Raw genomic sequence first — 17,524 nt, forward strand, 5'->3', positions numbered from 1 at the left:
AAGTTAAATCAGACAGTTCTGGTGTGATTTCTAGTAAGAGACTCTAGTAGCCTTCAGGGGACAGTATGGCCTCAGATGGAACTGACAAGGGGTACAATTCTTCAGAAGAGGCTTCTCAGGTTCTGATCTATGATTTTAACTATTATCCTTGCTAGCATAGTTTAAAATTTTCCTGTAATTGGATGTAAGCATTGTAGGTAGGAAAGAGCTATCTAGCTAGCCAACAGTCAATGTAAGGGAACGGATGTGGGTATTCTGAGTTCCTGTGACAGCTCTCAACACTTCACTGAAACACAGCAATCACATACACAGAGGGCTAAAAATGATGAACGTTTGCTTCATTCATTACTAGCCGCTCCCCTCCCCCCGGGGATATTTCAGGTTCTTTGTTTTATTAAGAAATCCCAGACTGAGGGGAGGGGAGAGAGGGCGGATGTAGGATGAGTAACCAGGAAGGGGGATATTATTTGAGATGTAAATGAATGGAATAATAATGATGATAATAATAATAACAATAATAATAAATAAAAGAAATCCCAGACTGGGCTGGAAAGATGGCTCAGTGGTTAAGAGCACTGATTGCTCTTGCAGAGGTCCTGAGTTCAATTTCCAGCAACCACATGGTAGCTCACAAACATCTGTAATGGGATCCAGTGCCCTCTTCTGTGTATCTGAAGAGAGCGACAGTGTACTCACACACATAAAACAACTAAAATAAGAAATCCCCGTTTTGGAACCCGTTTTGGACGAGGTCACCATGTAACTGGAGCTGACCTGACTACTGCTTTGGCCTGTGTGGTCAAGTCCCTTGACCATTTCATCCAGACATTCTCACTTATTTCCAGCTTACTATTCTATTTGAGCCACTGTGCAACTCCTACCTATACTGGAGTACTTGGGCAAGTCCTGGGGTTCCAGAAGATGATCAGGCCCCTCCTTCTTCTGGTTCCTGAGACTTACAAAATTCTGCTGCGCCCCAGGGGTCTCTACCCTGGCAATGTGGGATGGGCACCAGGTCTTAGCCTGGTGAAAAGGGAAATGACACCATCAAGAGATGTGGGATTCTGAACAAAGAGACGGGACACAAAAGCTATTTCAAGAAAACAACTTTTATTTGTGGTAGTACAGACTAGATTGAACTGTTAAAGGCTATTATATAATTTTTGTTTGTTTCCCATACATTGCAACATATAATTTCACTGGCTATTGTAAAACTAGGGTGGGATTCTAAAAGTCCTAGAATATAGAGGAAACAAGGGCTGCTTGGGTAATGAAGCAAGGTCACAGATAAGCATTTTGGCAGACACTAGATCCCATAGTGGTCCTTATTCTTCCTCCAAGGTCTTTGGGAAGTCTTGCTAAGCAAATGCTCTGAGAGTATGTGACTGTTGAGTGCTCTGTTCAACAGGACATTTATATAACCCACATGAAACACTGACCTGTTGTTGCACCCTTAAACTTCACAGTAGCTATGAAACCTATACTGAAGCTGTGAACAAGACAGGGTCTGTCAACATCTTGCTAGGAAGGGACAGCGTCTTATGGGGCTTCACGTCTCCTAACAGTATTTATACAGTTAATGCTTGACAGAGGGAATGTACAGTCACTGCAAGTGTGCCCACATACTTATAAACAAACCTAAATAAAGTCACTGATGGGAGAGAAAAACCATTGACATGGGCACAGGCAATAGAATACATCAAAATAAAAATGGGGATCAGTAGAAGAATAAAAACAAAACAAAACAATAAAAAATCCAGGTACAGTGGATCACACCTGTAACTCCAGCACTAGGACCATAGGGGAGCTAAGGCAACAATCCCAGAGCCTGTCTCAAAACAAAAACAAAAACACCCAGATAAAAAAGGCTAATGAAGGATTAGAGAAAACGTGTATAACTTATAAAGCTGAGAAAATAAGCCAATATAAACATACACACACATACACATACACACACACACACACCTACCTTAAGATGGGTATGATGACCAATGCTTTTCATCCCTGCATTTACGAGCAGAAACAGATGGATTTCTGTGAATTAGAGGCTAGCCTGGTCTACAGTAGTGAGTTCCAGGCTAGCCAAGGCTATTAAATAGTGAAACCATATCTCAAACAAAAGTCAACAAAAAATAAAAATCACCTATAATTTATGTTCATACCTCAGACTCAAAGCCATCTAAAAATCTATAGAGGGCAAGTGTGCAATAGGATTCCAGTGCACAGATGATCCTAGCAACTCTTGACAACACATGCCTCTTAGCTTTTCTGATCTCATCTTTTGCTAGGCATCCTTTCTCAATGAGTTTCCTATCTGAAACAGCTTTTCGCAATCATTTTTAGTCAGAACCTTTCACTTAACTTGAATGACTTTTTAAGATCATTATCCTTAAAAGCCTTCATCAACATACACTAACTAATTCCCTGTCTTTTTCTTTGACTTGTTTCACAGTACTGATAATACAACTGAGGGTCTTGTGTATACACTTACATGCATTACAAACCAGCTATAACACGCCCTGTTTTGCTTGGTTATGTTCCTTTTATGATGGTTCTTGCCTTTATTCTCAGCACTGGAGAGGCAGGGGCAGGACAATCTCTGGGTTTGAGGCTAATCTACAGAGGGATTCCAAGACAGCCAGGATTACTTGTCTGTCTCTCAAAAAACAAAAAACCCCAATTATTCAAGTCTCTTCAAGTATTTAGATTAACTTTCTATGCTTCATTATGTTAAGTATCTTACTCACACTCAGCTCCCTAGGTATGCCATCGTTGGAGGAATGTCATTAAATAACCCAGATATACTTTAATCCAGACGCTGAAATATGCTATCTTTCTAATTTGAATTATGTGTGAATGAAAACCATTATTCACATGGTCCTAAAAACAACAACAAAATCCAACAGGGCAAAGAAAACAATCATATTGACATCCACACATACACCACAGAGTATGCTTTAAATATTAAGAACACAACTGGTTCTGTTTTTTGAACCTAGATCCTTGTATACATCTGGTAAAGCACTCTTACAATCAAGACCTATATCCCTGGTACCCAAAATAAAAGTTTGATTGCAATTATCTAATGTCGTCAAAACCCCTCACTTCTACTTCTCATCAAATCCTGATGTATGCATATACATACATACGTAGCATGGCCAATCTCATTTACTGAAGGATGACATAAAATTACGTAACAGAATCAAATTTTTTCAGTACAAGTAGCAAATCCTACATCTTTTAGAACTGAAGCATGTTAGTTCTTATTCCCACAACAAAAGTCAATGTCATTCTGAAAGACAAAGACTTCTTTTAATTCTGAGCCATGTTTTACCTTAAAGATGCAGAGCATACACTTATTTATAAAAAATTATTTTGCCTCCTGAATACTCATCAAAACAGACTTCTCACTCCAGGCTTTTAAGAGAAAAAGAATCAAACAGGCGTACACGCGCGCGCACACACACTTAGTGTTCTATGATAAAAATATTATAAAAAGTATTATTCAAAAATTGAATCCAGACAAGTGAAACCCTATCTCAAAACAAACAAACAAACAAACAAACCAACCAACCAACCAAACAACCAACCTCTATCTCAGCTCTGCCTTCCTCCTGCTTCCTCTGCATCAGTCTGCATCTTTGCCTGCTAAGGAATTCCACCTTGCCCCAGCTCTGCTAACACTGTAGGGACATTTCTGCAGTAACACATGTATGCTAAGGAATTCCACCCTGCCCCAGCTCTGGTAACACTGTAGGGACACTTCTGCAGTAACACATGTATGGAAATGTGCAGTGTGCACAAATCAGCTAACAATGAGTCTCTACTCTTTGCTTGAGCAGGTAAAAGTTTATCTGACAATCTTTGTAAATCTGACTGGACTGCATAACCAAACCGTAATAGGGTTTTATAGATCCCATTCATGCCACATGACAGGATGACACGTAATAGTAAGTCATGAGGACCTGATAGCCAACAGATTCTCTGGCTACTACAGAGACATTCATGTCTCAGCTGGCCTCCTGATCTGTTCCCACACAAGGGGACCAGTACTCGAGTCACCTGTTTTCTTATTCTTCTGGGCCTCTTTTTCCACATCAGCAGCCAAGATTTTCTGGAGGTCTTCCAGGGTCAAGCCTAATCTTAATTAACTTTGAATGGCTCCACAGCATTTCATTTCCTGCAGAAATAAAAGCATAGCCTTTTATGCGATGCGACACATTTCCTGACTTCCATTCTGAGCTTAACACAGCCTTAAAGTACATAGGCTGATTTTATTCAACAGTCGTATCTAAACTCTAGTCGTTTTCAGCAGCTGTGTTACCTGTCTCATTAACATTAAAAAATTAAAATTAATGAAGCATTATGTAATCTATCTCTGGGTGAACTCATATCCCCCTTCTATTTTATAAGCATCTCCTTTAAAATGCAGTTAGATCTTTCCACAACCACTTGACCTATAGGATTGTAAAGGTTTGCCTGTAACATGTTTTATACTACACTTTATTGGACACATATGATGGAGCATTATCAGTTTTAGTCAGTAAAGGTATCCTTAAGATAGTCATCATGTCTAATAACTGTGTAATTACAAAATCAGCCTTTTCAGAACTTAAGGCAGAAGCCCACTAAAATCCTGAAAAGGTATCAACTGTATGGCGTACATACTTTAAGTTTTCAAACTCTGTAAAATCAAACACATCCACCTGTCAAATTTCATTCCCTTAGGTACCTTTAGGGTTACTCCAGCAGGTAATGGAGCTTGGTTACACAAAGAACAAACAGGACAATTTTTTATAATTTCCTTGGCTTGTCACCTGATTACAGAAAAATTTTTCTTTAAACTTCTATTTATATAATGCCTTTTATAAAAAACTAAAGCTTCTAATCCATTTCCTATTAATAACCAGTTTACAGCTTTTCTAGTGCCAATGGTCCTGGCAAACCCATATGTGACTGTACGTGGTTATATGTAATGGATAATCTGTTTCCAATTACCTGTTGCAGTTAGTATAAAAACAAAGTGAGTTCTCATCACCTGGAGTCAGTTCAGCAGTTTATACATGCTAAACAACTCTCTTTTGCATATTGACAGTCAGTGATTGTATTAAAGGATTCTGGAAAATCTAACAGAATCATGAGAGTACCATATAGTTTTGATTTTTGAACTGAAGAATATTGGTCTTTCTTGATGACTTTACGTATATCTCATGACTTATAACCCACCATTCCTAACTTATTGGCATCTAGATAAAAGGTAGGAGCTTTAGCAACTGCTGTTCCTCTTACTGTACTCAGAAGAACCCAATTAGTTCTTTTTATAAACTGAAGTTGCTTGCTTGAAGTATTTCTTATTAATTTCTCCCCCCAAAATTATTGCAAGCTCTTTGCCGATCCTCACTGATTACTCATAATAAGGTAATTTCAGCATCAGTGTAAGGCATTACAATCTCTGTTGGGTCTGTTACTAACTGACAATGTCTTATTCTTCGCTTTAGAATCAATCCAGAAATTTTTTCTATATAGTTTTAAATTTTTTACTGTCTATGTGCTAAAAATATCTATTTTAAGATATTAACTTCTCTCTGCAGATGTAAGAATTCCTGTGAAAGAATGAGCAGAAGGCAAAATAACTGGCAAAAGCCAGGACCTCTCCTTATCTAAGTCTACTTCCTGTGAATGTGAGGGACAAGGACAAAGAGATTTCCTTTCTTCTGACCTTTCTTAGAGAGGGTACAGTAAAGTGTGATTGCTACCGAACCTATTGTAATTAGCTCAATGATGACAACTAAAACCAAACTATTCAGGATTCAGGTGGCCTCTGTAAGTCTATATTGCCTCCAAAGTGCTGGATAACAGGCTTGCATTACCTGGCCCAGTTGATCTACTCTTAATGGGTTTTCTCAGTCTCCATATTGTGTGTACAGTGAACAATGTAGCACATATGGCTCTAAGACTGACTGATGATGTCAGGTGTCTTCCTGTATCACTCTCCACTTTGTTTTTTGAAACAGGTTTTCTTACTAAAACTATAAGCTCATTAACAGGCTACACTGGGTAGCCATGGAGGCCTCTACTCTACTCCTTCTGCCTCTTCTCACTGGGGAATGGAGCTACAGGGATGCCTCACAGCCAGCTTTGCCGATGCATAGTGGGGAGTTGAACTAAGGGCTTTGTGCTGGTTCAGCAAGACTTTTAACCACTAAGCCATTTCCCTAGCCTTAAATCTGTATATTATTAACAATCAAAAATCAGTTAAATTGTAATATTAAAAATCTGAAGACCAAGATGTTCAAACAGTTTTAGAAAAGAACTGCTGTTATAGTACAGTATCTTATTATTTCACTTATTTTGTATACAAATATATATACAATTCATGTTTATACACATACTAGGTACAAAATGATTACGAGTGATTCAAAATAGTTGCCTTTTGCAAATAGGGTCTCAAACTAGAGAAGAGACAAATGACTGTCAAGGAAGTAGGATGACGAGCTGTGTAAACTGTCCTATAAGGCTATTAAAATCCTGAAAGGATCTACTCATAGGAGTGTGGGACGCCTTAAGGAAGACTCTAAGGAAATAATTTGTTTTTGGTAACCCTAAATGTCATTTTCTGGGGCTGTAGAAATGGCTCAGCAGTTAAGAGCACTGACTGCTCTTGCAGAGGTCCTGAGTTCAATTCCCAGCATCCACATGGTGGCTCACAACCATCTGTAATGGGATCGGATGCCCTCTTCTGTTGTGTCTGAAGAGAGATACAGTGTACTCATATAAAAATAAAATGTCATTTTTTGTGTAGCAAAATGTTTCAATGTAGAAATGCCTCAAGTACTCCTAAATAAAAAATAAAATCTTTTGAGAAACTGTAAGTTTACTCTATGTGTAGCTTGAAGTTTGTGACAATTCTGCCAGGTGCAATAGGGATAAGACCTGTAGACCTCACTAGATGGGAAGCTGAGGCAGGAGACTTACAGAGTCTTGAGTTCTGAGCCAGCCTAGGGAACAGAGTGAAACATGGCTAAGAAGGGAGGAAACAGTAACTCCATCTCAATAAGCAACAAGAAAACACACACAGCCTTGCAGAAAGCTTTTCATTCTCTCTTTTGAAATTCTACTCCAAGCCGGGCAGTGGTGGCGCACGCCTTTCATCCCAGCACTTGGGAGGCAGAGGCAGGAGGATTTCTGAGTTCGAGAGTTTGAGGCTAGCCTGGTCTACAGAGTGAGTTCCAGGACAGCCAGGGCTACACAGAGAAACCGTCTCAAACAAACAAACAAACAAACAAACACCAAAAAACCAACTAACCAACCAAACAAAATCAAATCTACTCCAAAGAGGAGCCAGGGCTATCAAATAAAACCCAGAAGCCTGGAAATTTCAGCCACTGATGTTAGTTTTTAGGCACAGCATTCTGAAAACTCAAGTGGCTTATTGTGGCTATCACAGAAAAACAGACAGGAAAGCTCTCTAGAACTAAGATATATTGGGCTGAGAGTAGTTCACTGGAGGTTACCTGCCTGTCATGCTGCCCAAGGGCCTGCATTCAACTGCAGCAAGCCAAAGCTTAAATCATGATTCATCTATCCCAGATATCCATGGAATGTGCTTTATAGAGAAACTACTTTGGAGGGCCCAATGGTTTTCTTGGGGGGGGGGGGGCGCCAAGTAACAAAATGAACACATCTTTATTTTTAGAAGAAAAGTCGTTTAAAAAAACATTCTGAATCCCATGAATACAGAATAAACTTTATTCTACTTTGGTGGAGAGACTGTAAGAGATTTTTATTTTTCATTAATTTTCAAAAGCACACTGGCATAAATTATGTATACCTAAAACTTCATAGTGGAATAATGTGTGAGCAATTACTACCAGGGAGTATCAGCAGTATACATGTAATTTTCTTAAAAAACAAGACAACAGAAAGCCAAAATTCTTTCTGCCTAAACACTTACTAATCAGACCTTTCTCAAGAGTGGGGGTCAAAATCAGGAAGACATTCAGATTCTGACTTAAATGTACTGAGTGTTAAAAAGTCTAAGAATAAAAGTTGGGCATGGTGTACTGTGGAGCTGAGGCAGGGAGACCAGTCCAAGGTCATCCTTGGCTACCTGGCTCCTTGAAAGCCATCACAAGGTCCAGACTAGTTTAGACTACCAAAACCCTGTCTCAAAAAACCCAAAGTCCCAGGAAGGAGAACACCAGAATTGGTGAGTGTAAATGTTAAGGATGGTTTTATCTGTGGCTCTCTCTCCGACATGACATCAGGAAGCTAATTAAACTGACTCACTCAAAAGCTTGAACTAACAAAACACCTTCAACAACCAGTCACATAGCCTTCTAGTACCTGTCTACAAAGAACCTCAGCACACCCCTGCCCCAATTCACAAGATTTCAACAGACATGAAGACTCACCTCTGTGATACTTTGGGATGTCATGGAAGTGTCTGTTGTCTTCAGCACAACTCTAGAAAAACAAACAAAAATCCTCAATCGACTGTTTATTCAATGATTTCCTAGTTTCGTGCATTACCAAACTTAGCAGTTAGATTTAAAAGATAGATATGACTTAGTAAACTACCAAAATACACTTCACAATCTTAACAAATTTTGAAAAAAAAAACAAATAAAATAGTTGATATGGCTTTAAGTTAAGACGTACTCAGTTGGGCAAATTTAGTGCGGTTAACATCTTAATTCAGTGCATACGCTGTTATCCAGTTGTAAAGTTTTGTTGTCATTTAACAAGACAATGTGCTGACGACTGAACCCATGTCTATCCGGCACAGAGAATCCTTCCATCTAAGAAATTTTCGTTCCTTCCAGAACCATTACTACTTTCTTTGAAATAATAGTATACCACACGCCTCAAGCAGTGACAAGAGGCGCTTGTCTAAGGTCATAGTGGCAGTAGCGTCTGTCCTGGCGGATACACTCCTCAGCATTCCGAAACCCTGAGCTTCCACGTTTCCTTATAGCTTCACAGTTAGAGGAAATACCTCTTCTCCCCACGCAAGACGGTTCTAGAAACCACACCTCCTCCGTCTTCACGAAGGAGGCTGCCAACCTTGGGCCCCTGGTGTCTACAGACCGCAATTATGAAATGCATGTCAAATGGAGACAGACTTATTCTGGGAGGAAAGATGTCAGTAAAATTTCGCTATCCCGAGTTAAGAGGCGCAAAGGATCGCCTCAGTAAACTGCACGTGCGCCCCCCATCTCGCACCCTTCCTCCTCGCCCCCAGCCACGCTCCGCCGCCGGACAGCGGCTCCCATGGCCGCCCTCGCTTCCGGTGCTCCTAGAGCTGCGCCACCCCCAAGGCCACCCGACACCCAGAGCCTCCAACAGACCTTTCGGACGACTCCGCGACTCCTCCACCCTTCGCTAGGCGTTGTCCAGGGGTGAAGAGTAAACCGGTGCCACACTGAAATAAACCTACCAGATAGAGTCCGCTTCCTTCCCTCTAGACGCAGAAAATGGGATAGAGCTGCAGGCTCTTGCTGCCGGGACAAAATGGCGCCGGGAAACCGGCTAGGCGCAGGCGCTTGGGGAAGACCCGGCTCCGCCTCCGTGCAAAACCCTGGCTGCAGTTCTGGATTCCGTTTCCATGGGACACGCCACCGCCCAATCCTCGTGCGGAATTGCTCTTCCTGACCCCTCTGTTCTCCAATCAGTGTTCAATCAAGCACATCCGGAGTCGGCTCCTCCAATCAATTTTTTGGGCTCTCTTACTCAATCCTCTACTCTCCAATAACGTGCGTCTCCGGATCCAGCCAATCAGAAGTAGAAGATGTCCTACCTGCTGTTTTCCGCACCAATCATGGAAGTTTCACAGCTACATCCAATGAGAAAGGGAGACAGCGAGCTCCAATCCGAAGCTATTCGGCGTCATGAGCAGCCAATAGGAGTTCGTGTAGAAGCGAGTCTGCTCAACAGCTTGTTATTTGGTGGATTGTGGCAGTAAATCGGGGCGAGTGGGGGAACCCGGCGCAGGAACTGCCGCTGCGGCCGGGAGCGGTGCTGCCCGGACGGGGACCCACGGCGATCAGTGGGGCGGCAGACTTGAGAGCTGACAACGCTCTGCACCCGCAGTAGGTAGGTGGTCAGCGGGGGCCGCTGAATGGGCAAAGCGGCGGGAGCAGCTGCTGCCTCGATGGGGTCCCGGTGCAGTTGGGAGCTCCGCAGGCGGGGAGGGGGATGCAGGGCGGGCTGTGTCGGGGGCGCCGGGCAGCGATCCGGTCCTGGAGCCGCGGCGGCAACTGCGGGCACGACCGCCTCCGCCGCCTCCCCGGGAAAATGGCTGTGGGGCTGGCCGCGCCGCTAAGTTTGCTCTGGAGGAGCGGGCTGCCGGGAGAACCAGCTCCCAACTCTGCTGTGCCTCTTTGGCGAAGACCCGCTACTGGACCGCGGAGATCGGGGTGCCCGCGCCTCTCCGGGCTGTACAAAAAGTTGAGGCGGGCGCGGGAGGAGACGGCCGCTGCGGCGGTGCGGCTCGCTCCCCTCCCACACCCTGTCCTGCCGCCTCCCCGCCCCGCGCCTCCCCCGCCGGGTCCCCCTGCGCCGGCCGCCGCCGCAGGCCGCCGCCCCTGCCCCACGGGTGAAGGAGCGCTTCTCCTTCCTGACATGGTGCAGAGCGGAGGCAGGAGAGCAATGGCGCCGTGACACTCCGTTGCCGCCGCCGCGGGCCGGGCCGGGGCGGGCCAAGGGGGCCGAGCGGCGGAGGCGGGGCGCGCGCTAGAGTCGGGGCCCGGCGGGGCGCGGATCCGGGAGGCCGGGGCGCAGGGGCTGCGAGTGGCCGACAAGGAGGGGGCGCGGTGGGTCGGCCGGCCGGGCAGGGGCGAGACGCGCTGCCCTTTGGCGCGCGTGGGGCTCACTGCCCGCCAGGCTTTGGCTGCCCGACGGGGGGTCTGTCCCGGGGGCCGCGGAGCTCGGCCCCTCCCCGCCTGCATTTGTTTACTTTCTTTCCCGGTCTCACCCAGCCTTGGACTGATCCTCTGTCTCTTTTCCTTGCTCTAGCGCCCGGGAAGAGAACTCGAGGAAGCTGGAACCCCACAGGTCACCAGTCAAGATGAAGGTAAGTGGAGCCAACTCTTCGCAGCCCTGTGCCCTGGACGCTGCCAGTCCGGAGGCTGCAGTTGTGGAATGGCAGCGTTTTGTTACTTAAAATTGATTTCTTTACTAAGAAGCACTTTTCAGGAAAATGACATGTGAATGGGTGAGGTGTGTATGTATGTATGTGTGTGTGTGTGTGTGTGTGTGTGTGTATGTATGTATGTATGTGTATGTGTGTGTCTAAATGCAGGCAGTTCAACACTCTAGCAGTTAGCACTTTGAAAAGATCGGTGCAGTCTTTCGGTTTTCAAACACTTCAGTGTAAAAACCTTTCAAGAAGTAAAGCTTTTGTTGACCTGCTTTGTTTTTGTTTTTTAAAGTTTTCTTTGTTTTGTTTTGCTTTTGCTTTCTTTAAAAACATATACTTCCCCCTTTCCACTACCAATGTCATTTTCTAAACGGAATGATATGTAGTTCAAATAAGAGAGAGTTCCGTGTACTTCTTGGGAAAAAAAGTAAACTAAGGTGATTTAGATTGATTAGTTCAGTCTTCATAATATGTATTTTAAAATATGGATTCTATGTGTATTTTTTTGAAGCATCCTAGTCTTAAAAACATCACTGGCTGCCTGCTTAAAGAGAAAGGAAACTTTGATAACATTCTTAAGAATTCCTTAGGATGCTGTGGCCTGTTTGTTTCTGGTCAGATACTTACCAAAAAGTATTCCCCTTCATTTTTTATTCTTTTTAAAGTAGACTGACATTTAAAAGTGCTTGATCAGTGTTGTACTTACTATTGTGGGGTGTGTGTGTGTGTGGAATATATAGTTGTTTTTGTTAAGGTTATTTTGAAGCAATATACTTTAGCCCAGGTTGTCCTGGAACTCACAGTGTGATTCAAGGCTGCTTCTCTCCAAGTTCCAAGTGCTGGGAGGATGGGCATGCTGTACCACGCCTGACTCTTAAGTATACCACTTTCTGAAACTCTCAAACTTCCTCTTATTTTTTTATTTTGGAGTGACACAACTTCCTTTAATATTACTTGGGAAAATGAAAGATTGTTTCCTATTTAAAATATTTAACTAAGTTAACTATGGTTAACATTGATATCTTTGTATTTATAATGTTGAGTTAATTGTATGAGTATGTTCAGCTTTTGAAGTAGGTGACATCGCAGACTAAAATAGCTTGTCTGTTAGTCTCAAGATTAAAATGATTTATAAGTGGAAGTTTCTTATATATCTCATTTATATATATATATATGTATAATTATGATTGTGACTATTTCCTGTATGTGGGTGTTTTTTTTTTCTTTCTTTTCTTTCCTTTTTTCTTTTTTTTTTTTCTTTTTTCTCCAAGGTTTCTCTGTGTAACAGAGACCAGGCTGGCCTAGAATTTAAAGAGATCCTGTTGCCTCTGCCTCCACCTCTCACCATGCCCAGCTAAGTGGTCATTTTTTAATAAAAATTATTTTAAGTATACTGAGAAGATTAGTGTTGTAAACTAGAAATGACTGCAGCCTTTAGCTCTCAGTTTTCATCAACTGAATTTAGATTTAAACCTTTCAAATGCAACCTTCATCCAAAGCAATTTTGGAAAGAGGTTGCTTAGTTTCTTGTGTGTAAAGATACATTGTATCAAAAGATAATGCCTTAGCCAGGCTTGATGGCCCTGGCCTGTAATCACAGTATTTAGGAGGCAGAGACAGCCTGCACCGTGTCCCAAAAGCCTAAAGCAAACAAAAGAAGATGTTACCTTCATAATCTGTCTCACTAAACGTTTAATTACGTATTGTTAATATTAACTTTGTAGCATTATTTCTTTTTAACCTAGAAAATAGAATCACCTGGAGGCCCCAAACTGATAAAGTTCATGAGACATTTAATATAAATACATTTCTTCTGTTTATTTTTCTATCTATTATATATTAAACTGTAGAATTTTTTAAAACATGTATACTTCAAAAAAAAAATCTTTTTTTCCCCTACTGGTAGTTTCTAGTTACAACTTTTATGGCACCAGAAAATGGTGCCATACATAAAATAGTGTTAATAAGGTGTTTGGAGTTTTGGAATATTTTGCAAATTATCACTTTTATTAAGCAAAAATTGTCAATGTTCTAGTGACTTTAGATGTAGTTCCTTTTGGTGCTGTTAGAGATCAGGTCAAGGCGAACAGTAATGATGTTTGGAGTCTCTGTTCTTTCCTCAGGCGGCAGATGAGCCTGCCTACCTGACAGTGGGAACCGACGTCAGTGCCAAGTACCGAGGGGCCTTCTGTGAGGCAAAGATCAAGACTGTGAAAAGGCTGGTGAAAGTCAAGGTAAATGTTCTCAGGCTTTGTAAGACAACACAGGCTTGTTTGGTTGTTTGACTCTGAGAACACAGAGTTATTTGGTGTACTATGAGTGACAGAAGGTTGAGTAGGAACAGGCGTCACTCCTGTTGTTCTGCAAGTTCAGTACATTGAAGAGATTGCAGTCCATGTTAGCCTAGAGGGAAAGGTTGGACATTGTCAGTCTTTCTGTTGAATCAGTGCTAGGGGCAAGTATCATTATATACCAAACTGAAAGAGTGTATTAAGAATTGAAAAATAAAGAACTCAAGCTGAGAAAAAATGCCAGAAGGCTTCGTTCAGGATTCCAAGGTGTGACGCTCCTGCTATTTGGATCATTCCTGTTTGTGGCATATTTGGGCTATAATTTGGTGTCTCCCTTTCTTAATCAGATAATGACAGTTTCAGTGATTAAGAAGAACAAAGAGGTAAAATTATGTTCTCAAGATAACATTAAAAATGATTCATGGAGTTGAGGTGTGCGTGTGCACACACACACATACACACACACACACGCACTTGCATGTGTATGTGTGTCTGGCTCTTTCAGACAATTTCTGGTGACCATCCTGCTTTTGCCTCCTGCATGTTGGGCTGACATACATCAGCTGCTGTGGCTGCCTAAGACATTGATTTTTAAGATCAGGGAAACAAAGTTAAGGTTAATATATTCCTATAGAATTAGGAAATACAGAAAAGGACAGGTGGATAAATACCCACAACCTTTGAGAAATCTGTTTACATGTTGATACATTGTAGATCTTTTTTTTTTTTTTTTTTTTTAAATGAAAGGGTCTCAGGTAGTTTAAGACAGTCTCAGCCTCACTAAGCATCTGAGAATTAGTTAGAACTTGATCCTCTTGCTTCCACCTCCAAGTGCTAGGATCATAGACTGAGGCAGCACACTAGCTTTTCCAGCATTGATGGTAGGATTCAGCCTTGTTCGTGCCAGTCTCCCTTTACCGTGTGAGCCACATCACTACCTGACTAGCCACAGTCTGCTGTTCTGCGTACTATGCTAATGTAGGTATAAGAACATCTTTGTGTATATAACTGTGTGTAACATTGTAGAGCCATAAAATATGTCTCATGAAAGTCTCTGATAAGTCTTCATACACTTCCTACAGGCTTCCCCATTCTGCTGTGCCTGTCATTGTATTATTGTCAGTATTATTATAATCCTGTTTCACAGTTTGTGATATGTCCTATTCAGCTACCTATCTGCTTTCTTACCAGAATTAAATACTGTGAAAAGGAGAGGACAGCTCAGAGTTTCTATTTCTATTCCTGATATGTGCAGAAGTGCTTCATGACTAGTGGTCACACAGAGTTTGTCGAATATGGATGAGGAAATGAACAGAGGAGTGAGCTGGAGCACTGGTACTCAGGTTATGCTTTCCAGACCAAGAACATTATTAGCCCCATTTAGGAACTTACTCAAAGTGAACATCCTCAGGACTATATCTCAAAGATTCTGAGTGAAAACCTCTGGGACTAATTTAAGAAGCCTAACATTTCAAATACAATCCAGGTTTAGAAGGCCTTGGTCTCAGAGACTGTGACTCAAGTAGTTAATAGACCCAGGTATGAATCTGCTAGTGACACTTGCTTCTTAGGATGCCATTTGACATTTTTATCTTCTTCATTTGGTATAGCCTTTTAATTTTGTAAACTAGAAATGTAGACCACTGAGTATTTGAGACTCATTGACAGTTTTAACCTTTAAAATATACGTGTATATATATATTATTGTGGCTCTCAGTTGTTTATTTAAAATAATATGATAATTGTTTTAGGACATCTCACACACTCCCATTACCCAGAATTTGCTTACTCTGCTATGCTGTTTCCCTGTGTGTGTCATAGAACTGAAGGAGCAAGTACATTGGAGAAGGATACTTTGTTGTGACTAAATTGCTTCTAATTGTATCATAAGACTTTTCTTGAGACAAGGTTTCTCTATGTAACTTTAGCTGTCCTGAAACTCTCTATGTAGACCAAGTTAACCAACAAAAGGGAGAAACTTAAACTCACTCACAGGGGACCACCTGGCTTTGAGTGCTGGGATTAAAGTTATGTACCACCAGACCCAGCCTCATGAGGTTTAAGGACCACAAGAACACTGTTTTTCAGTAGGCAATAAAATTTGAAGGTTTTAAAAAAATATTTTGTAACAGTCAAAACTTTTTATGACTTCATAAAATACACTGGAAGCAGTCTTGCATTTTTACAGTATCACTGGATTATAAATCTATACTTGTTCACTTGGCAAGTAGTTATTAAATGGCTGTAATATGCTCTGACACTTGCTAACTATAAGGGGAATAGTAATGAAAGAGGGCTCCAGCCCTCAAGGAGCTCACAGTTAATGAGAAAGAGAATAAACATAAATACAAGACAGTATAATAACTGTTACTGCAGAAGTAACCATAGGCTATTAAGCTGGCACCTGCAGGGTTATTAAAGATACATTGTTTCAAAAGTAACTTCCAGATCATTTTGTTTTCCAGGTACTTCTGAAGCAGGATAACACAACACAGTTGGTGCAAGATGATCAAGTAAAGGGCCCTTTAAGAGTACGTATGTGGCCAGTTTGGAATCAAAAATAGTGAACCACGGGCAAATGCTATAATTTGTCAAACTTCATTCATACATACACTTGAATTTTTATATGCATGTGAGTCAGTAAACAAAATAACAGATGTATAATAGTGTAAATTATGATATTGCAATGATTGTATCCTTTAAGAATATCAATCATAGCTAGTTAATTATGTATTTAATTTGTTCTTGTTTCATTTTGTTTTGAGTTGGTGTTTTGGATAGTCTAGACTGTTTAGCCTAGACTGTCCTAACACTGTAGCATAGACCTCTGCCTCCTGAGTGCTGGGATTGCAGGTATACTACTGTGCTGGGCTGACAGAGTAGTTGCAAACATATATTAGAGTGGGGTGCTTTCTCTTGCCTTTTGTTTTGAATTTATGGACTTAATGCATGCATACATATATATATAAATATTAAGTGTGCTTGCTTGTTTGTTTGTTTTGAGGCAGAGTCTCACCATGTAGTCCTGGTTAGCCTAGTGTTCACTATGTAGATCAGACTGGACTTGAACTCGCAAAGATGTACCTGTGGGGCTATACTGCCATGTCCAGTTTGAATATATTACTTTTTTTTATATTGTTGCCATATTTAAATGATGCCTGTGACATGCCAAGTTTCATAAACTTTTCTGTTCTTCTGAGTGATCAAACTATATTTGTTTCATTAGTCAATTTTATTAATAGCAATATTGTATTTTCTATTCATTTCTATTTATTTAGGAAAGTGTTTTGTCGAAGTTCCACTTTGGTTAATATCTGATATACAAAGGTTTGGAAGCTGAAAGAAAGCTAACTGGTCTGTTTCTCTCTCCAGTTGAACCTTTATCTGAAAGATTTAAATACAAGTGTTGAATCCTGTACTCAGTGTTTTGATAAAAGAAAACCAAGTATTTTTGTTGTATTATGGTTTGATACTTGTTCCATTTTTAGCTTATTGGAGGTAGTGCAATATGATGAACAAACTCTGAAGAAAGATATTTAGTCAGATTTGAATTTTGGAACTCTGCAAATTATTTTTTTAATTTGTAAAATGCAAGTAACAGCTCTTTTACTTATTCGAAAGAACTTTGGGGCTCTAATTACATAATGAAGACCTGAGCATCCTAACTGATAATTCTCCCTTATTCTAGCTTGTGTATTTATCAAAAATTTCTTACTTGGATCATGTAGTTGATGGAAGTGGTTCGATCTGTTTATTTAAATCTTGTAAGAAAAGTTGGCTTTTATGTTTTAGGTTGGAGCTATTGTTGAAACAAGAACATCTGATGGATCTATCCAGGAAGCTATTATCAGCAAGTTAACAGATGCTAGTTGGTATACTGTGGGTAAGTAGTAACTTTACACATGGCTTTGACCAGAGGCGTGTATACCTTTACACTGATTTGTCTTTATCTAAGAGTACTTTGGTTCTAGCGTATGTGAACATTTTGCCTTCGTGAAAGTAACATTTTTTTGCATACGACAATATCCTGTTATTTCTGTAACTGTAGTTAGGATTGTACAGGTGTTGGTGCCACTTGTTGTACTAATGACAA

General features: G+C 41.1%; 1 protein-coding gene and 1 long non-coding RNA gene across 4 annotated transcripts in view; one reads left to right on the plus strand and one right to left on the minus strand.

The window, feature by feature from the left end:
* Window positions 1-1,091: 1,091 nt before the first annotated feature.
* LOC114639870 lies at window positions 1,092-9,752 on the minus strand. 2 transcript variants are annotated; one of them, XR_003714072.1, is made up of 3 exons: window positions 9,440-9,752; window positions 8,415-8,466; window positions 1,092-4,180 (listed from the first exon to the last, which is right to left on the minus strand). It is a non-coding gene; the product is annotated as an uncharacterized LOC114639870 (long non-coding RNA). The 2 variants fall into 2 exon arrangements; XR_003714073.1 differs by having other exon boundaries at window positions 9,351-9,458.
* Window positions 9,753-9,905: 153 nt separating this feature from the next.
* Arid4a (AT-rich interaction domain 4A) overlaps window positions 9,906-17,524 on the plus strand; it is a 75,236-nt gene continuing 67,617 nt past the window's right edge. The window contains exons 1-5 of one of the 2 annotated variants that reach the window (XM_028788636.1): window positions 9,906-10,095; window positions 11,017-11,074; window positions 13,264-13,374; window positions 15,897-15,962; window positions 17,224-17,314. In XM_028788636.1, the coding sequence (XP_028644469.1) occupies window positions 11,069-11,074; window positions 13,264-13,374; window positions 15,897-15,962; window positions 17,224-17,314 (274 nt within the window). In that variant the 5' untranslated portion in view covers window positions 9,906-10,095; window positions 11,017-11,068. The remainder of the gene's footprint in view (window positions 10,096-11,016; window positions 11,075-13,263; window positions 13,375-15,896; window positions 15,963-17,223; window positions 17,315-17,524) is intronic. The other variant, XM_028788643.1, reaches the window with a different exon arrangement.

This window comes from Grammomys surdaster, unplaced genomic scaffold (assembly GCF_004785775.1).
Source record: "Grammomys surdaster isolate TR1022 unplaced genomic scaffold, NIH_TR_1.0 127, whole genome shotgun sequence".
NCBI lineage: Eukaryota > Metazoa > Chordata > Mammalia > Rodentia > Muridae > Grammomys > Grammomys surdaster.